Below are 22,464 nucleotides of genomic sequence, written 5' to 3'. Positions count from 1 at the left end.
GAATGCACCTCGGTAGAACCGGGTTCAGTCTGTTTGCCAGTATCTGCTATAAATTTTCAAATCTGTGTTGAGTAGGGAAATCGGGTCACGGCCCTCTTTATGTATAATAACCAAACTGGCGGTATTCATGGTAGTTGGAATTGGGTCACCCACTAGAAAAGAGTTGAACATATCGAGAATAAATGGGGAGAGTCACCAGAAATGTTTTATAATATATTTTGGAGAAGCCACCTGGGCCTGGAGTTTTGGCCGTTTTCAATTATTTGACTGCATCTGTTAACTCTTCTTGGGTTATACTCCCATTTAGAGTCATTAAATCCTCCGACAGCTGGGGTAGGTTACATTGTTCTAAGTATTTTGCGACAGCCTCAGAGTTCGTAGGGCCTTTCCCCTGAGACTTCAGGTTATACAATTTTGAGTAAAATTTGTAAACTCTTGGGCTATTTCTTTTTCATTATAGGAGATTTGGCCCGATTTAGAACGGATTGTGGGAATTTGGAACTTAACCCTCATGCTCCCAAGTTTATTGGCTAATAACCTATCAGCCTTATTCCCCATTCTCATAATAATGTAATCCCTTTTTAAACCGCCATGGATTGAAAGAGCAAAGATCTGGTCATGGGTCATCATTAATAAAATTCGTAAAACAAAGCTGCAAAATAGAAAAGAAACGGGAGCACTGCAGAACCAGTTCTCTATTTTTCTGCAGTGCTCCCCGTTTATTTTTTATTTTTGCTGGTTTGTTACAATAACTGAGGACGCACGCTGCAAGCTGGGAAGTTTGGGCCACATGCTTGTGGTTCCGTGAGTACTCAAACCACAAACCGTTCACTGCTGCCCATATTGATCACTAAGGGAGCCTCTCTGATGCCGCGCGGGACTGCCGGTTCCCGTCGGGGGACTCTAGGATCACTGTGAGCCAGTCTGTCCTATATTATGTGATTGCTGACAAGGATAATGCTTCTATGATTTTCACTGCAGTTACTATTAACCATTTAGTGGCCCATATCCCTGTACTCTAAGGGTTTATTGCTTGCGTCTCCAATTTATATACAACTGTCAAAGGGTTGTAGCACCTACCATTGAGGTTTTTTCCTCTCTATATTGCTGTAAAACAAAGCTGGAAAGTTTTACAAATGCACCTCCTTCCCTGCTACAGCTTATGTTCTGTATCTGAAGCACATTTATCTTATTGGTAGATGATAGCTGTAGCACTTGTTTACTCAAATGAAATAGCCCGGTCATCTTCCACTCATTACAGCCTCTGACACATGCTTCCATAATAGAGTTTTTCACTTCATTGTTACTGTTAATGCACTCGCTGGCAGAAGAGCTTGCAATTTATTGCGGGACAGACACCGCTGGCATTGAAAGGGTTAAAACACTGTGTGCAGTACGGTTAAATATGCCAAGTAGAATTTAAAAGAGGGTGGTCTCTCCTGAAATAATACACTAATCTCCTTGTGTTAAATATAGGTGTTCAGAATATATATAAAAAGAAATAAGAATGTATTCTGTCCAGGAACCCATTGGGCTGTATTCTACTATTTCAATTTTATTCTACTATGTCTAAGCCTGCATTGATTTGTAGCACTATATAATAAAAAAAATATACCACTGGAAGTGCCCTCATATTCTGGTCATGTTACATTTTTAATGATATTCATATTACATCCTTATATAACATAATTGTGATACTGAAATATTGCGTATATAAAAATATCAGGATTTCTGATTTAAGGCAGGCTAAAAATTGTCTCCCAAATCTGCCCTAAGACTTTAATCTGCCGGTTTTGTGCTTTCAAGCAGGTCAGTAAATCCTTCTCTTATCTGTATATGAAGGTTAAGCTTCCAGCCTAAATCCAGACTCACCCACACACGGCTAGGAGTTACAATGGAAGAAGCAATGATGTTAAACGTGGAGGGCGTCAGGAAGAAAATTTACCATGGGGGAACAGGCGAGCCACCCAAATTCATCACTGGATCGAAGGTACGTTACACTACTCCCCCCATCTTTACTAGTTGCACGTGAAAATATATTGTTTCTCTGATCACATGCTCACTGCGTCTAAGATTTCCAATCTTTTAAGAAAGCTGTGCAAAATAGCACTAAAGATTATTTTAATGGCATCTCTCTCGAAATATGTGTATATACACGTGTATATGTATATATATATATTATAGTTGCTATTTTGTTTCGAATTTATAAATAGGCAATTGCAAAATCAAGAAATGCCAACTATTTCATTAGTACCTATTTTAGTATGTGGGCTGGGGGAGTTAAGCGTTTTGTTGGTATTAACACATGGAGCTTTAGGATTACACATGACAACAGATGGTGTTACTGCTAATGATAATCGTTTCTTTTTATGTATCATTGCTAGTGAAATGCACATTGCAGTAAAATACAGGGACATTGAATGCAGACATGAATTGTATTTGAATTTGTAATATTTTATAGAACCTAAGCCATGCTGAGCTACATGTGAACATTCCTCATTATGGGTATTTGGGAGGGATACGAGGATAAAAATTTCAAAACAAATATACATATATATATAACATACAAGAGATAGCAGAGAGACTTTGCTCAACCTGAGAGTCGTGATGTGATCTAGGAGATAATGGAGAAGAATTGAGGTGTGAAGAGAGAAACACACCAAGAACTCCACCATATATAGGAATTATTTCTCAGTGTGTTTCTCTCTTCACACCTCAATTGTTATTGTTATATATATATAGCAGGCTTCCCCGGTGGCGTGCGCGCACCCCGGCGAGGTGCAGAAGGTACAGCGGGGGTGGTGGAGCGGCGAGAGGATCGCCGGAGGTTACGGCGGCTCCCCTTGCAGGGCACCACCATCTTGCGCATAGTTGCGCATGCGCGGTGAGTGCTGGAGTGCCGTGGCCATGGCAGAGCTCGCGCATGCGCAGTAAAGGGGAAAAAGTAGTAGTAGGCTCCACGGGGAACTAAAGTTCCCAGCAGCCATCGGGGCTGCTGATCACATGCTGCGAGGCGGCCAATCATGCGGCCTGGTTCCCCTGCTCAGGGGATTGATACATTTGGCGTGGAGAGACCACGCCAGTCGGTGCTGGGACAGGATAGGGGTAGGAGGTATGTGCAGGGGTCTGTGACTCCTGCACTAGGCCAGACATTCGCCTAGGCCCCAGCTAGGCCCCGACTCCTATACCAAGATTGTGGCTACTACAGGGACAGGTCCTAAGGTAGGGACATTGCCCCATTAGCTGGTTGAGTTTAGGGACACAGCTGCAACGCTGCGCAACCCTGAAGATTGTGATCTGGGACCAGATCACTCTGCAAGGGATAAAGACTATCTATACCTGGGACACTCCAGCTGGATACCACCCACGCGGAGGCGGACGCATCGCGGATGACATCGCTGGATCGGCGGATCCAGATGGTCTCCCAGTCGGCATGCTCGGGTGCTTGAGCACCCGGCAGGCACCTACATCACTAAGTGCACCAACCAAGTAACACACACCATAGTAGCAGCGCTGACCACATACAGGGGTGGGGGTTAGACTCTTGTGGACACCAGTGTGGTTGGGTGCCCGAGTGCTCTGTCAGGTATTGTGGACACGGTATGGGGTAACATGGTGGTGGGAAAGGCCGTGTGAGGCTGTATGGTTAGCTGTAACCAGTAGTATTATTGTTATCATTATTTGTCATTGCATATATGCCCAACAGTAAAGTGCTATTGTTTTATTGCATCAGTGTGTGTTGTACATATATGGTCCTGCACGGGGTTATCCCGCATAGTTGGGATCCCATGCAGGTGGAGGCGCTGTCACATATTAAATCAGGTACACCCCAGGCTCCCCGCGGCGAAGGTTCAGGTCTCCTGAAAGCCACAGGTAACGCATAGACACACCGTAGACGCCCTATCTCCCAGGGGGGGTGGGGGGCGGTGGGGGAGTGTGCTATATATATATATATATATATATATATATATATATACTGTATACAAAAAAGGGGGGAGGAACTGCTCAAAAGCACACAAAATAAAATAGTACCAAACCAGTGAAACAATCTAAATCAAACTACAACTAATGTGTAAGTACTGGCAGTGCACAGGGTTAAAAATATAATGAACAAAAAGAGAAGAAAAAATAAAAAACCTGGAAAGAGCACTCTGGAATATTGTAGTGTTAATCAAAAATGAAAAACACTCCGACTCTCCCACCACTCTCTCCCCCACATCACCACCACTCTCTCCCCCCTCTCACACCTCACCACTCTCCTCCTCACCGCCAACAATTCTCTCTCCCCACACCCCCACCACTTTCTCCTCCCCTCCACACCCCAACCAATTTCTCCCCTCTCACACCCAAAAAATCTCTCTTCCCCCCCACACCACCACTCTACACCCCCCAAATCTCTACCCCCACACTTCCACCACTCTCTCCCCCCTCACATTCCCCCTCACTCTCTCCCCACCCCACATCCCCCCCACTCTCTCCCCCAACACACCCCTACCACTCTCTCCACCCCCCACACCCAACCATTTTCTCCCTCCCCCATACTCCAACCACTCACTCCCCCCAAACACACACCCCTCTACCCCCCAACACGCACACACCTCTCACCCCCCCACACCTCCACCACTCTCTACCCCCCACCACTTTTTCACCCACACCCCAATCACTCTTTGCTCCCCAACACGCCCACAACTCTCTCCCCCTCCATACCCACACCACTCTCTCTCCCCCAACACCCACTCCACTCTCCCTCCCCACCTCTCTCCCCACCACACCACCACCCCTCTCCCGACCACACCCCCAACTCTCTACCCTCCCATACCCCCACCTCTCTCTCACCCTCACACCCCCACCTCTATCTCTGTAGTTCAATGTCTTCCATGTTTTTCACAAGGAACATTCATAACACGGAATTAAACACGGGCAAAAAAATATTTTAATCAACTTACATTTTTGGATTTTGTCATCAAATTGTCCTATTATTCTCAAACTTCAGTTAAAACGGTAATGTTTGGCCAATGAATTTTCTCACTATTGTGTGGTATTGTACTAGCCGATAAATAAGCCTAGTTTCCAATAACAGTCAAGGCACCGGCAACAGTTATCCAGAAAGGCGGCTATTGTCTGTCACGACGATCAAGCGCTGTCTGGAAGTCAAACAAAAAATGTAAATACTGAATATCACCTCAACTCTCCCATTGTTGGAACTTGAAAAGAAGTGCGTTTAATATTATATCACAAACTGCTAAACAATTCAATTTAACAATCTCATTCGCAACACACTGTCCGAAACAAACAACCCACAAAACTCACTATTCTCAAGAAGGCCGGGATGTATGAACAGTTATACTGTACAGTTCAAGAATAGAAATCCGGCACTCCAGTGGACTTGTGAACAAAGTTATTCAAATGTATTAACATAATTACAAGGAATTCATCAACGGGAAAAAATGGCGCCAAGAGCCCAAGTGTAACTGATGCTAGGCAATTATCCTAACAGTGTGTGTTACCTGTGATACAACAATATAATAAGCCTTATTGTGACTGTACATAATTATACATATCTCACTCGAATACCCTACACTTACATCATAGTAAGGAACAAAGAGCGGTGTCAGTACTATATATGAAACTAAGCACAAATAAACTGTATAGTAGAATCTATACACACATTATACAATAATACTGTTTTACGTTCTAGCGGCTCACTGTCAAATACGAACACCCTATTATTCTAGCAACTATGCTCAAATGTCGATGAAGAGAGATATAGCCTCGCTGTGGACTGCGGACAAAATTTGATGACCAGCAGGAGAGTAGATCGCGTATAGAGAGCATGGCACGTCTGTTCAAAGCAATACCTACTATAGTTAATGTAACACCTTTATGCACCTGGATATGATAACATTGTAGCTATCCAGACTGCAACTGCAAGCTGGGCCCTGTGCAGAAGTTTAACCCCAATACTGCCTGTTCCTATCAGGACTTATAGTATTGTATTGTATGTCTTTATTTATATAGCGCCATTAATGTACATAGCGCTTCACAGTAGTAATACACGTGGTAATCAAATAAATAACAGATAATATAAATAACAGATCATGGGAATAAGTGCTTCAGACATAAAAGTAACATTAAGGAAGAGGAGTCCCTGCTCTGAGGAGTTTACAATCTAATTAGTGTTGAGACCAGTGGAAAGGCTAGAGCCAGGGGCACTAGGCTACATTAACAAGAGAGTGACAGTGCTTCCAAGTCTTGATGCCATTTTTCCATTCCCCTCCCAGTTTCCTTCCTAAATGTGAGTAACTTTCTTCACAAGTCCACAGAAGAGCTGGATTTCTATTTTTGTATTCTATATTATATAAACAAAATGTCTGGACAGACGTACACCCGTGGCACGAACAACTGATTTCTACTTGAAATTGTGAGTGCTCCTTTTTTCTATGTGAACAGTTAGTATACTGACATTGTGATAACCGTGGAGAACAGAACAAAAATCTGTTGCACAATGAATAATGTATCAATTATGTGATATGTGATATGTGATAAAATGAATAAACAAAAAAAAATATCAAATTTAATTAAAGAAAATTCAAGAATTGTTTAATCATAAATGAAGCAGATGTACAACAGACTCCTGATAGTTAGTTATAGTCCTGGCATTTTCTTATATTCTTATAATAATCCTCCTTAGTTAATTCAGTTTGAATCAGCCTCTCTGCCAGGTGCGTGTGCAGCTCTCACACGGAGGGATTCCAATCCTCACTAGATAGAAGCCATGTAAACTAAAGAAAAGCCCATACTATAAAAGTAAACAAATCATTAAAAACACAGGTCAGTGTTACATTTGTTCGTTTGTGATGAATAAAAAAGCATTCACACTTTTAAGGGAAGTGTGGGACCCTTTAGCATGTGTCCTTGGAGCTCCTCATTTCTCTCCCAGACCCGGTCTACTCCCAAATGCTGTTACTTCGATACTTCCTGTAGGAGACACGCTGGATTTCCAAATGACAGGTTGGATTACTGAGCTGGTTGAGTCTCTGCTTTACTGGATACGCAACTTGCAAAGTTCAATCATACACATTTTGTGACAATATCACTTCATCAGGGGAATGATAAGATCACCAGGATGCGAGTCTTTTATAGTTCTAACAATTGGGCTAATTGCTCAATTAACCTGAGCGTATGTTACCAATAACTGAGCTGCTATTAAATACAAATAATTGATACATAAGAGATCTTAGATCACAACTTTACCCCCACAAAACATGGACAAGTTATCTTCTATCCATATACATCTATATATATATATATACATCTATATATATACATCTATATATATACATCTATATATATATCTATCTATATATATATCTATCTATATATATATATAGATAGATATATATATATAAAACATAATACTGAGTTAAGTTATGGTGAGTAAAAAAAAAGTGACAAAAACCCTCCACAGGAAAGCAAATATGCAAATATAACTGTATGCTCATCTGCATGTCTTAGGCAGGTCTGCAACCCCGCCTTTCCCCATTATCACCCAGCATACAGCACTTCCACTGCAGCAAGGGATTCTGGGAAATGACATGCAAATGAGCATAAATATATAAATAAAAATCAATCAGTATAGACAGATCATGAACATAATCTGAAAAGAAAGAAAAACATTTATTATTAACAATAAGAAAAAAAGGGGGAATTAAAATGACCGAAGTGGGAAATGTATAAGTATGTACATATCCAAAAACTACTCATTGAGTCTGATCATGTATGTACATCTACATTGATGTACCTATTAGAATGTACAGTGTTGTTTGTTATGGTTACCAAATTTATTTTCATTTTAATATTTCATTTCTCTAAAATGGTGCGAGCAAATTGTCTGAAAATTTAGTACAAGTTGCAAAATAATCCATTTTTGTTTTAGCACTTCAATAAAACATAAAATGAATTCCAAGATGGGGGCTGCACTGATTCGGTTGAAAGCTCTGGCAGACCTAAGTTAGCACAGCAGAAAGTTTCCCTCAAAATGTCACCTGAATCAGTCAAGGCGTTCGACCTGTGGAGAGAGAACACATGAACAAAAGCACTAACACAACCAAAGCGGTCACTAAGTGTAGTAGAAGTCTTAACTTCGCTCGCTCGTCCAATTATAGTAACATATAATTTTAATATATCCATATATTACAATTAGAAGAAAACACAAATGGAAAGGTTTATAAGACTCAGTGAATTAAAGAGCTTTTAGTAATATTTTTTGAATTCCTTATCGTACCTGAAAATCTCACAGTCTGTCAGAATGTTTCCAAATTACAGAGAGAGAACAATGAAACGTGATTTTACTGTAGCACGAGCTTAATAACTAAGGACAGAATCTTAGATGCTGGCATTATAGTTCTAAAACTGTATAAATTTACAAATGTCACAGGCACTTACCAGTAAGGTAAATCACTGCACAATCTGAATCACTGCCATGCACAATATCGCTAGATACTGCAAACAGTACTCTGAAGCTCTTGGCTGTGTATTGGAGTTTAAATTCATGAAACTACAGCACATCTACAGCCTCATTTTGGAGCCGGAGCTACATCAATTTCCCTTACGGTCATAGGGCAATTTTTAACCAGTTCACAGAGAAAGTTGTAGATAATAATAATAATACAGATATAAAGGACATACAGTATGTTTTATTTTACTAAGAGGTAATACGGATATTGTTTTTATTTTCAGTCCAACCATATCGAAATCCAATACCGATCCAATCCTTCTCTGAAGCTGGTACTAGACAATGCAGCACACAGACAAATCTTCTGCAGTCTATTCAGAAACAGTAAATGCTGAAAGCTCATATTTACAGATTCACTCGACATTACTGCTCCTGTTTTTGCACAATATTGTGTGACCACAGGCGCAATGTTAAAAGCATCAATACTACATTCCCCCCTTTTTTTCTCCTTTTTCTTATTTTAATATGGAAAGCATGTGACAATGTTTAATTCTACATTCTTACCTACGCTGGCAATCGTTTTGGTGCTCCTGTTTTAAATCTGTAAAAATCCTGATTGTGTGACTAAGGAAATGGCCGTCTTTTAGTTTCAATCAATCCTTCAGTCAGTGTAATGCAGCAGCTACAATGTATCCTTATATTACTAAGGTGCCAATATCTCAAACTGCTGGAAATATTGGCAACAAATGATCGCAAACAGGAAAGTGTTATAAAGATCTTGCATTGCTGAGGAGGTGTGCTAAAGCCTGCTATAGAAATCAAAAGATTCTTAGTTTATTAAAACTCATTAAAAATGACATTAAAAGTTGAATTAAAACAAAGAAACAAACAAAAAAACAGTCACATTTAATACTACAGAACTGATTTATTAAAAAGAACCGTATAAGATGTCACATGTTTTTCCATTTTAATGCAATATTCACTGCAGCCCCATATAAACAAATGAAGCCACTGGTAGCAAGTTTGCCTGATTTTGCAAACAAATCATGCAATTTAACGTGGTGCTGCACGTTAAAGGGAGTGCAAACATTTGTTGCATCTGAATTCTCTCATTTGCTGACATAAAATACGTTTCTATACATAGCCAAGGGCCGAGACTGGAACTAACCCCGCGGACACTTTTTGTGCACTTAGGCTTTCCGTCCTCACATGGGCCATGTATACAAGTACAAGTCTGCTTCAAAGGCACTCACTCACCATCTTGTATTAATATTATGTTTTCCATGAAGTGCTGTTGAACTTTTCATCATCGATAATCATCATCCATACGGTATCATCATCATCATCATCATCATCATCATCATCATCCATAATCAATCATCATCCCTGGTCAATCCACTGCTTGATAAATGCCTTCCATATGTTCTTCCAGGCACTGCAGTTGTAAGCCTCTGTTCTTCACGTTGCTCTAACTAATGTCATCTTTACATCTTTTGATATCGATAGAAATTCAGCTGATTTGATATGACAGGCCCATTGCTGTTTTAATTTTCTTGGCCTTGTATGTGTATATGTACAATTGTATTTATACAGGGCCAGCAGAGTACACAGCGTTTTACAAAAATTAAAGTACAGAAACAACGTAGGGATTGGAGCAGCAAGTTAATGACAATATAAGACAAAGGTTGGTCCTGTCCTAAAGATCTCCCAATCTAAGTGCTATTTTGAGAGATTGGATATCAGTAGCAGTAAAAGTGCACTATTAACAGTGCAGTCAAGTGCATCCCGAGTAAGTAGTATAAGTGTAGATCATTTAATGAAATGCTTCTTTTAAGAGGTGAGTTTGCAGCTGGTCTTTGAAAACAGGAAGTGAAGATGCTTGGCATATTGAGTGGATGAGCGTTCCAGAGGTAGGGAGAGATTAGGAAAAAATGGTTTAAATTGTGAGAGGGCTGCAGAGGTAAACGCAGAATATTGCGTTATAGCACAGAATTGCCATAGAATTCGATGGTAGAGCAAGATGTCGTTGTAGGCCATTGGAGGCAGCCAAAGAGGAGCCGTGGGTTAAAGTAGGGAAATTGCTCTGTTTGGCAATAGAAAATAGAAGAGTTAATGCAGAATAGGATACATTTGTAGTGAAGTAAATCTGTTCGAGTGTGACTGCCTCCGGAGACGCTTAGCAGAACGAGTGCACGAGCATAGAAAGCACGAAGTGTTTAGCCAAGGTTGGCGGTTGGAGTGCTGCGAGTGTCGGCACACAGAAGGAGCATACTTTGAGTAAAATGGTAAGGACAGAGTGTAAGTAGTCTCAAGGCTGTTTTGGTCAGTGGAGAATGGTAGTAAAGAAAGTTCAGATTTTATGCTGGATTCCAAGGACTGAAGTTCATTGGAAGGCAGGTTACCAGTATATCAAGCATTAAGATGTAATTTGGAAAGAACCAAGATGTAATCCCTTCTCGTGTCAAAACGGTTAAGGATGGTCTTCAGTCACATGTTTCTTGTTAGCTAGGATATAGTCAAATACATTCTTGATTCCATTGGGTCCTATCAGGATGTATGGAACCCTCAGAGGTAACATGAAAACCCTGAAAAGACAGTAGACCGAAATAAGTAACAACTGATAGGGTTTAATGTTCCACTAAAATAATAAGTCTGGGAAAACAAAATGGAGTCTGAAAAATTGTGCAAAGCTACACAGGGGCAATATGCGCTTAGAGAATACAAGACAAACTAAAGTTATTTGCAAGAACTGCAGTGCTAAATAATAATAATAATAATTGTTCTTGTATAGCGCTGCTATTTTTACGTGGCACTGTACAGAGACATTTTGCAGGCACATGTTTTTGGTGCCTGAGACACAGGGAGATAAAGTGACTTGCTCAAGGTCACAAGGAGCTGATACTAGGTTCCTCTGCTTCAAACTCAGTGCCAGAGTCAGTGTCTTTACTCACTGAGTTGCTGCTTCAGTGCAGAAGCAATGGTAGCAGGGCACAAACAAAAAGCAAGGGGCAATAAGTGAAAATAGAATAACAAGACAAAAACAAAAAGGTATCCGTAGATCTTCAGAATCTAGAAATATGATGAAACAGAACAGGGAAAAACGAAACGCTAGGGAACAGAGAATAATCAAACCGCTGCTCTGTAAACGGAAGCAACTAAAAGCAAGATGGCTGCTGGCCTCAAGGAATATTCTAGTCCTACCGGCTCTGGGTCTGAAATTCATTTCTCTGTGCGCGCCTACAGGTCTATGAGGAGTATGGCAGGAAGGAATCTTGACAGGCCCAACCCATGTCAATTTTCTATTTGAATTCTTCTTAAAGTTTCCACATTCTGCAAATTCTACCAATCTGTCTGTTCATTCCTGTTGCTGTAACCATACTTACACACTGATGCTTAGTGTCATACATACACATACTGTATATACACTGTATAAATACAAAATATTTTCTTTGTGTTGTATTGCTTGTTTAATGGAGGCTGTCTGTGGGGGACAGAAATCAATGTGATAACCATTTCATATTCTCCTTTGGAAAGGTGACCTTCCATTTTCGCACATTGAAGTGTGATGGTGAGGGAACAGTGATTGATGACAGCAAGACAATTGGGACCCCAATGGAGATCGTCATCGGCAACATGTTCAAACTGGAAGTTTGGGAGGTGCTGCTCACATCAATGAGGATTGGAGAAGTGGCTGAATTCTGGTGTGATGTCATAGTGAGTAACCAAACACTATTAATATCAAGTACTGCTTAGATATAATGCAGAGTTTGATAGGAGTACAAGTTGTCTGAATTTTGCTCCAACAATCTTAATTCAAATGTAAGGGGTATAAATGTTAGTCAGCAAGATGGCAAAATGTTAAGGCCAATATTTACTATGTGCTATTCAATAAGACACCTTATGGACCATTTAAGCGAATGGGACATAAAGGGCCCTATTTACTAAGCAGCACAATTTGATAAGACACCTTATGGTGCTTAAAAAAAACCTTACTTATCATTCACTTGAATGGGGCATGAGGAGACATATTTACTTAGTAGTCCCAGAAGCAGGGCCGGTGTAAGGGTAGTAGATGCGCTAGCTGAACCTTCAGCCTTACACTCCCCCCCCCCCAATTCAATTTCAGGGGAGAAAAATTGTGCCCTGATACAATCCCCTCTCCCTCACATACACTCTCCCTTAGACCAGGGGTGCACAAAGTGGGGGGTGCGCCCCCCAGGGGGGGGAGAATTTCCAGGGGGGCGCAGTGGCTACAGAGGTCCCGCGCTCTCCCCCAAGGCACTTAAATTAAGTGCTGGGGGGACAGCGTGAGGCCTCTGCAACTTCTCCTACCTGATCTTTGACGACGCGTCACCATGGTAACTGGTGTCAAATGACGCTGTGGGGGTCACGTGAAGTCATTTGATGCCGGAGCCTTGCAGGAGGGGGGCGCGAGCCTGGAGGTGAGAAGGCAGGGGGGGGCGCAGGGTCAAAACTTTTTGCACCCCTGCCTTAGACACTTTCTCTCCCCACCTCTCATTCTTTCTCTCCCCTCTCTCATTATAACTCCCCCTCTCATTCTATCTCTCCACTCCCTCTCGTTCACTTTGTCCCTCCCCTCCCTCTCATTCTCTCTCTCCTCGTCTTTTTCTTCTCACCCCCTCTAATTCTCTCTCCCCCTCCCTCTCGTTCTCTTTGTCCCTCCCCTCCCTCTCATTCTCTCTCTCCTCCTCTTTTTCTTTATCCTCCTCTCATTCTATATTTCCCCTCCTCTCATTCTCTCTCTCCCCCTTTCATTCTTTCTCCCCCCAACCTCTCATTCCCTCTCACCTCTTTCTCTCTCATTCTCTCTCTCCCCCTCCCTCTCAGTCTCTCCTCCCCCACCCTCTCATTCTCTCTCCCCATCCCTCTCATCCTCTCTCCCCCTCCATCATTTTCTCTCTCCCACCTCCCTGTAATTCTCAATCTTCCTCACCCCCTCTTTTCTTTCTCCTCCCCTCATTCTCTCTTACCCGCTCTCTCTTATTCTCGCTCCTCTCTCCTTCTCTCTACCCCATCATCATTTTCTCTCTCCCACCCTCTCTCATTCTCTGTCCCCGTCTCATTCTCTCTGACCCCCCCCCCCTCTATCTTTCTATCTCCCCCTCTTATTCTCTCTCTTACTGCTCCCTCTCATTCTCTCACCTCCCTTCTTCTTATTCTCTCTATCACCCTCATTCTCTCTCCCCCTCCCTCTCATTCTCTCTCCCCCTCCCTCTCATTATCTCTATCCCCCCTCCCTCTCATTATCTCTATCCCCCCTCCCTCTCATTATCTCTCTTCCCATTCCCCCAGTCCATCTTTCCACCTCCCTCTCCCTCTCATTCTCTTTCTCCCCCCACCTCTCATTCTCTGTCTTCCCCTACCTCTCATTTTCTCTCCCCATTCCTCTCATTCTTTCTCTCCCCTCCCAGTCTCTCTATCCCCCTCTCCATCTCATTTTCTCTCCCCTCACCCTATTATTCCCTCTCATTCCTTCTCCTCCTCCCTCTCATTCTCTCGCCCCCTTCCTCTCATTATCTCTCTCCTCCCCTCCCGTTCTCTCTTCCCCCTCCCTCTCTTTCTCTCCCCCCTCTCATTCTCTCCCCTCCCTCTCATTCTCTCCCCCACCCTCTCATTCTCTCTCCCCTCCCTCTCATTCTCTCCCCCACCCTCTCATTCTCTCCACCTCCCCCTTCCTTTTATTCTCTCTCCCTCCCCTTTCCCTCTCATTCTCTCACCCGTCCCTCTCATTCGCTCACCCCCTCCCTCTCATTCTCTCTCCCCTCACTCTCATTCTCTCTCCCCTCCCTCTCATTCTCTCTCCCCTCCCTCTCATTCTCTCTCCCCTCCCTCTCATTCTCTCCCCCACCCTCTCATTCTCTCCACCTCCCCCTTCCTTTTATTCTCTCTCCTTCCCCTTTCCCTCTCATTCTCTCACCCCGTCCCTCTCATTCGCTCACCCCCTCCCTCTCATTCGCTCACCCCCTCCCTCTAGTCTCTCTCCCCCTGCTGCTTCCTTCTCTGCTTGGTCACACTCCAGGCTCCTAACACCGCCTGATTGGCTGCTTGGTAATGCAGCCAATCAGGATGGGGGAAACTGTCCTGCCCTCTTGCAACTGACCTGCTCTTAGAAGATAAAGCTAATCCTGTGCTCAGTTAGGAAACTGCACTAAGCAAACTAGGCGGCTGCCACCCTGCAAATGTTGCTGCCCTTGCGGCTGCCTAGTGCTTGGCCTGCTCAGGAGGTTTCTTATGTAGTAGCACTTCCGAGTAAATAACTTATTTTAATTATTTATCTTTATACTCTTTCTTCTCGATATGCTCTGATTTGAGTTGCACAAACTGTGCAATTGATAATAAGATTAAAGAATATGGAATGTTTAGCTACCAGCTCTATCTGTGTGGGGGATATCCAGGCAGGCATTTCTTTAAACCCTACTGCATCATAGACATTACTTATATAATGAAGCAGAGACCCATACAAAACCAGAACTGAAACAATAGCACAACATATTTTGACGTTGGTTGGCAGGTGGGGAATGAGTGAGCAACAATATGCAGAGGAGATACATTCTCCAATTACCACTCCTGCACACATGAAGAGTGACGTTTGTCTAGCACCGTAAAAAGCGGTGTCACCGTTTTGGTGCCTTATGTATATGTATCGTCAGCAACTTATTGAAGAGATCTCATAGCTGTATTGTTTCACAAAGACAATACTTTTTTTTTTTTTTTGGAACGCTAATTTCTTCATAAATTTATGAACACGCGCTCTCATGATCCTTCAGGATCAATGCAGCCATTGTATTTACTATATGGATCCATGATACTTACACAAAAGTCTTACACATAGGTCTGGTATTATTTGAATGTTGTGATATTTAATCACTATCTAATGTGCTTTGGGGATATCAGATTAGCTTTGGATATATAGGATCCTGTTCCTAATAGGCACCGATCCTCAGTACAAATGGAGCCTGAGTTCTCAAATTTGTTTCTCATCCTAACCATCATTTTTAACAATTGTTTTGATGCTACACCATACTTACTGTTTATTAAACAGGTGGATATAATGATCTATGAACCAATAGATGTACAGACAGTACTGTATATGTATAATATAATATATTACAACTAGTAAACAAAGGTATACAATTCAGCCTTCTGCTTTGATGTGCTGACAATTATATATAAACACCCCCTTAAAAAAAAGAAATCATGGGGAAAACCAGAAGTCAAATTTGTAGGGTTTAAAGAAGCACCACCAAAGTGTTCCCAGACCAACAGTGGTTTAGGGACTGAGGTACTGAATGAAAACCCATGCTCCTTTTTATACCATAATAATTGTTACAGCAAAGATATAATACCCATGTGTGTATCTGTATGTCTTTCACTGGTCCCCAAACCTGCTTCACAAGGATCCTGAGTGGTGGCATGCAGGTGGCAGTCACTTTTTAGTATCTTATCCACTATATTATATGGATTTGCTTGTGGGTTCTCTATATTTGCTGTACTTTGTAGGGTTGTTGACATTTTTTTTAACCACCATCACCTCTTTGTGTTTGGATCACAGTTATTATAACCACTCTTGTTCTTATTAAGAAGAGAGACAACGCTTTGGACATGATTCACTTAGAACGTAGAGTAGTAAATAAAAAATGAATTGAAACTTTCATTCATCAATTCCTATGCATGTGAACTATAGGGCTACTTAAACATCATGTTAATGGTTATTACATAGATTTCTGAATTTGTGTTATTTCTATGGTGATTTCTAAGCTTTAGAAAGTTCAGCACCATTCCTCAAATGAATATAAGATGCCGAGACCATTCAGTGGAAGGGCCTGTTTCTAAAGGTCGCCCTTTGAATAACATTTCTAAGCACTTATTATCAGTGGCATTTAAATAAAAATCTCTTCTTTAAAAGATTACTACCTTGCTTTCACTCACAGAACAGCAGTGTAGGTGGCATGACACTGATGATGGCTTGTTAATTTGAAAGGCATTTTAACCTGACATAGCAGAGCAATACGTTGAAAGTCAATCTCGCATCAAAGGATATACTGCAAGTACAAAACGTATATACAATAAAAAAATAAAAAACATTTATATTTTGGATAGATCCTGTGCCATCCCCCCTTCCGGAATTAATTTGATGCAGCCTAATTTAAAAAAAAATAGTACTATATAATAAGGAGATATAAAGTATGGGCGACTGATAAAGTAACAGTTTAATAGTGGCACTAAACTAAGGCACCATAAAAGCCATTCAAATGAATTGACAATGAAGATCATACCACATATGGCTTAGTAAGTATGGGCCACTGTCTTTGAAGTCCGAAAGCTGGTTCAGTAGCTAAGGTCAGGTCCCTGTGGCATAGGCTAGTCTTATGAGTTCCTTATGCCTCAGGCAAATGGCATTAGCCAATGAGGGCCATATTTACTAATCAGTGCTTTACTATAAGACATCTGCCAATGCTGGATTTAAATCAAGTGACTGTAAAGCGTCTAAGGGTGTCTTTTAGAATAGCATCTAGTAAATTTCCATGGAACCGGCACTTATTATGCCTGTAAATCTGTGGTAGGTAACATGATATACCACAATGGCCACTTGTGCGTCCCTTGGGACCTTGAAAGGGCCACATATTTCACACACACGCGCACTCGCAGAAGGGCTGTTGCAGCCATGGGCATGAGCATCTGCAGTCAGCTTCTTAATGGCTACAAACTGATGATGAATACTCTCTCGCTCCTCTCCTTACACTGGGAATTAGTGACTAACGCTGTCATTAGGCAGCACAGGAAGAAGCCACGATCCACACCAGCAATATCTCCACTCCCTCTGGGGAGACAGGGAGAGCGGACAGGAAGGGTTCAAAGTGTAGTGTTAGGACCTGCATTAATTTTGGTTATACCTTGACGTGGTATGTGGGCTTATGACGCTTTGGCCAAAGGGTTTAACTAAATAACCAAGTAAATATTATTATTATTGAAGTATTTAAACGTTATACTTATTACTTTATATGTTTTGTCAATTGGATGTAGCATTGGGCACCCTGTCTTTTGTTTGTACATTATTTTGGATCAGCTAAAGCTACTTGCATCTTAAAAATATATATACTGTGTGCTTCAGACCGCAGAACATAGATTGTAAGCTCCTCTGGGCAGGGACTGTGTATGTAAAATCCCTATGTGCTGCATACCGTGCACTATACTGTAATTGTGAAGCGTCTTGAGTCCCATTGGGAGAAAAGCTCTATATGAATTAAAGTGGTAATTGTGTGATGTACTGTACAGTATATTGTACTACTAGCGTCAGTTGCTTATGAGCTTGGTTGTCACTGTATTTCCATTTTCCTCTGGCACCAGCAAAATAAATCAGTGTGTAATTTCTTCAGGGTTGGGACTTAAAAATCTATGTATAGCATAGTTAGTGCTAGGTAAGAAACACATATTATATACATAGGAAAGTAAGGTACACGTGATAACGGTGATAACCAACTTGTGGTTAAAAAGAGTGCAAGCTTTTCGGACCTTAAAGGTTGGCCTAGGACATTTGGTGGTGGCCGTCTTGCTGTGACCAAGTTGCCTCTGGCGTTTAGCAGCCACTCACCTCGTTGCCAGCCATTTAGACGCCAAAGTAAGCCCCTAACCTTATTCCTTACCCTTAAAAACACTAATATTAACCCCTAAAACTAAGACTGAGTCCATTGTCAGCGCTTATCCGCTGACCCGCGTTGAGGCGCGCTGACGCTTGTCAGTGAGCCTTTGCAGCCGCAATGAGAGCGGCTTTAGCAGGGGCTCGCGCACGCTTCCGCAGGCGTGCGGAAGCGTAGCCAACAATAATTTTTTAGTTTAAGCGCTCACGGGGGCGCAGGGCCGGTCACGTGAGCAGTTCGCCCCAATGAGGGTGACGTCACTGGCCCGCCCCCCGACATGCCCCCAGACGGCGCGCTAATTAAGGCCTGCTTTCCCTCAGCCTCCGCGCGCCTTCACACGGCTGAAGTCTCTATGGACTCAGCCTAATACTACCCTAAACACCGTAACCCCTTATTGCTAAACCCCTTATTCTAATCTCGTATCTTAATATCTTAGCCCTTTACCTTAATTCTATACCCTAAAACCTAACCCCTTTCCCTAAAACCCCTATCCTTAACCCCTATCCTAACCGATAAAACCCCTTAAGATATGGGTGCACAAAGTGGGAGGCACGCCCCCCGGGGAGGTTCGAGTTTTTAAGAGGGGGGGGGGGGGGCACAGTTACAGAGGTCCCACGCTCTCTCCCAAAGCATTTAAATTAAATGCCGTTGGACCGTGCGAGGCCTCTAACTTTACTTACCTTGACTTCCAGTGACGCGTCGTCATGGTAACCCGGCATCAAAGAACGCAGCGGGGTCACGTGCCATCATGTTGCCATGCAACGTGGTGTCACATGACCCCACGGCGTCATTTGACGCCAGAGCCGAGGAGGCAGGGGGGCGCAGGGGGAAAAGATTGTGCACCCCTGCTGTATAGCAATACTAAAATACAAAGGTATACTGTGTTTTAACTTCCTCATGTATTTCCTTGTCTTTTCTAAGGGCTAACACGGTACCATCTGCTATTTGTGTTAGAGGAGAAAGAATTACAGTAGTCAATATTAAGCTAAATTTTCCGTAAGTAAAGAGATTTCATGAAGTGACTTTATACCCAGTGTAGTTCCAGCATTTTCATGGGGAGAAGGAGATTTACCCAAAGAAAAAGTGCTGCTTTAGAGAACAGTATTCCTTCATGCCCTGCAGGATTTTGTTGTATCTTGTTTATGGAAAGCTTCATTCGGCTGGTTCTTTGAAGGCCTTTTTTTTCAAAATCCCTTTAAACTGCAGGCTCATCATTCCCCTAAGAAGATTACAACAGTCCTTGAGTGATTGTGAAGATCAGATGCATAGCGTATGGCAATGATTCTTATACCCTCTGCTGGCAAGCTGCAAGCTGCAAAGGTGTACAGGCACCAAAAGATAATTTAAGGAATATGAAGCTACCGGAGGCAAGAATAGCTATATCCTTATAACACACAGTGAATAATGCATTGGCATCTGTACATGATTTGTTTATGTTTCCCTGGAGGTGGTTAGATAGTATAATCTTTAATAGTATTTCATCCCTGATATGTTAACATCATGCATTATTAACCCTATTACATTTTGATAGATTTTAATTTGGAACAGGATTATGAGTCAAGGACCCAACTCCAGCGCTCAATATCAAACCACACTACAAACAGCCTTTTTAATTAGAGGTGGGAACCCCCAAATTTAATAGGGCCAGTGCAGGGGTATTAGGCACCCTAACAAATATTGTGCATTAATATAAATACAAATTCTGCATTCATAATTATAGGTTTATTTTACATAAATAAGGAGGATGTGATACTGATTGCACATTCTCACTATACTTGCAGGGGGGAAGGGGGTATAGTTATGTGCCCTGGGGGGGGGGGGGGTGGTATAGTTATGCCCTGGGGGAGAAGGTCATTATGTGCCCGGGGGGTGGGGAGAGGGAGGAATAGGTGGTATGGGCCTGGGGCAGGAGTAAATGTATGGGTCTGGGGTTCAGGGAGGGCCACAACAGATAAAGGGGGAGCAGTGTGCTTGCCTGCAGCCTTGGGGGATGGGGGGAGGGGGGGCCTGCTAGAGACCTGCACCGCAGAGGGACCTGCCAGAGCACCTGTCAGAGGGGGCCGCAGAGGTGCCTGTCAGACGGTGTCCACTAAGGTGCCTGTCGGTTCCACAGGCCTCCAGCAGGCCCCCTCTGAGAGACACCTCTGTGGATCTGGCACATGTTAGAGTCGCCGACTTGGTGCTCGGGTCTGGGACAGTAGTCTCAGCTCCCCCCCCTGTCGGCAGCCCTGCTGCTTCATGGAATTGCTGTGTTTGCCTAGTGGTTAAACCGGCCCCGATTCCTTAATTGATTTTGATATCCAGCTTGAGCGAATACAATATTTCACCCTGTCAATAGCAGAACTTACAATGAATCGCTGTGCTAACAAGCAAGGCACAGGTGGAGGAAAAGGTTTCGCTGATATGTAACTGACACTGGGACTTACATTTATTTCTCCCACTTTGAAGAGGCAATCCAAGCCATTTTTTTAAAAAAAATTACAGGATTGAAGCAGGGGGTCCCCTGAGCTGAATCCCATTGATTTCCAGAGGTACTTACCTCTCTGTAGTGGGTGCCGGTGACCACACAAGGCTCCCATGACGTCATCAGCTGCTTCCTATTGCCCATGTTACGCGGGAGCATAAAAATGCAGAAAACTGGAGGAGATATTGGCAACCCCTTCAAAGGCAAGTATCTCTGGATGCAGGGGGTCCCCGGAGCTGAAATTAATGGGGTTCAGCTCCGGGTACCCCTGGTTCAATCCTGCTAGGATTGCGCCTTTTAAGGTCTGTACTTTTATGAGAGATCCACTCAGAGCTTCAGAATTCAATGCTTTCCCCTAGTGTTTCTCAGCCTCTCCAAACAGGGAAACTTTCAATGTAAAGGTGGACTGTCTTGACAATTATTACTTTGATATCAGTAAGGCAGGCCTGGCAATGGTCTTGTGAATGGTCTTCCTTCCAGATCTAAACAATTGAGAGATACTCAGGGCTTTTGTACAAGGCAGCATATTCATTTTCAAGAATCAAACATGAGGGAAGCAGTGACGATGCTTTTATACCAACCCGTAATGCTGCTTTCAAAGATAGGGGAATGAGAGGAGAGAGAATACATTTATGAGCAACCTGCCAATTCATTAGGCCGAGAGGAGCGACAAATTAAGTGAATTTCAGCTATGCAATTTGCAGTGACTTAGGCTGCTGCCGCTGAGCACGCTGCGATCATGCTTGAGAGCGGTGACATCACCAACTCTCCAAGCATGAGCGGGGGGCATAGATCGGGGCTATTTCTGTGTGTGGCTGTGTGGGTGTGTGTGGCTGTGTTCTGTGTGCATTGACTGCTGCTGAGCGCGCTTCAAAGTCAATTTTCTTTGTCTCCCCAAACGCCGAGCTTGGGAGAGCGTACGTGCCCGTGCGTGAGCGTGAAAATTCAGATTCACTGAAGTTAACGCGTCAAGCGCCAATCGAACGCAGCGGCAGCGTGGACGCAGCCTTAGAAAAAAATTGTGGTGCCAGCTCTAATTGTAAGACTTTCTAAATATGTTAAACCCAAACAGAAAGCTTTTTGGACATTATTTTTTTAATAGTTTATGGTTTAAAAACAGAATAGGAATTTTTATAATTTTCTTTCAAAAGAATGTGAGCCGTAAATTTGCAAATAAAAAAGGACTGATATTCTGGGGTTGTAAATAAATGAATAGTGGTACGCCATACCTTACCCACTAGTACCATCACAGGTAACGATTGATAATTTGAATGCATGGAATAGAATTTAAAATAAACCTGACAATCTTTGGAATGTACAAAGTAACCTTCAGAATGTACAAAGTAACCTTCAGAATGTACAAAGTAACCTTCAGAATGTACAAAGTAACCTTCAGAATGTACAAAGTAACCTTCAGAATGTGCAGAATAACATTTCAAAACCTGTGATTTTTGACCACTTAACCTCAATATTCTGAAGAGAGACGACGCCTGATTTTGACTCTCCATTTACCAATAAGCAAACTGTGCTTTGTTTTTAGGCACATCAAGTTTAATCGCGGCTCAGTGTGTTTATTGACTGACGAGTAATGAAAGGTTTTTTTTTGTCTCTGTATTGATTGCTAGTTGCACTGTGGATTTTTAAAAATCAATAATATGATCTTAGTAATACATAGCAGGCTCTGTTTTCAGGCATAACTAATAATTTATTATATACAATAATAGAGGTGTGGATGTGTATAACCTGAATTTTACACTTGAGAGTTATGATCTGCAATAGTTTAAATTGAAGCCTGGCTTCCAGAAAGGGACAGTAGAAAGCAACCCACAGGTATTTTGTACTTCATAATATTGCTAGTTTGGCATTAAACTATTATGGTGCTACCA

At 42.4% G+C, this 22,464-nt stretch overlaps 1 protein-coding gene across 1 annotated transcript in view; it reads left to right on the top strand.

The window, feature by feature from the left end:
- Window positions 1-22,464, top strand: part of LOC142491605 (aryl-hydrocarbon-interacting protein-like 1) — a 93,704-nt gene that overhangs the window by 23,386 nt on the left and 47,854 nt on the right. The window contains exons 2-3 of the mRNA XM_075594409.1: window positions 1,843-1,990; window positions 11,990-12,169. Of these exons, the coding sequence (XP_075450524.1) occupies window positions 1,895-1,990; window positions 11,990-12,169 (276 nt within the window). The 5' untranslated portion in view covers window positions 1,843-1,894. The remainder of the gene's footprint in view (window positions 1-1,842; window positions 1,991-11,989; window positions 12,170-22,464) is intronic.

The sequence above is a fragment of the Ascaphus truei genome, chromosome 3, assembly GCF_040206685.1.
Source record: "Ascaphus truei isolate aAscTru1 chromosome 3, aAscTru1.hap1, whole genome shotgun sequence".
Lineage (NCBI taxonomy): Eukaryota > Metazoa > Chordata > Amphibia > Anura > Ascaphidae > Ascaphus > Ascaphus truei.
Note: the sequence above shows the minus strand (reverse complement) of the source record. Positions and strands in the feature narration are given on the sequence as shown.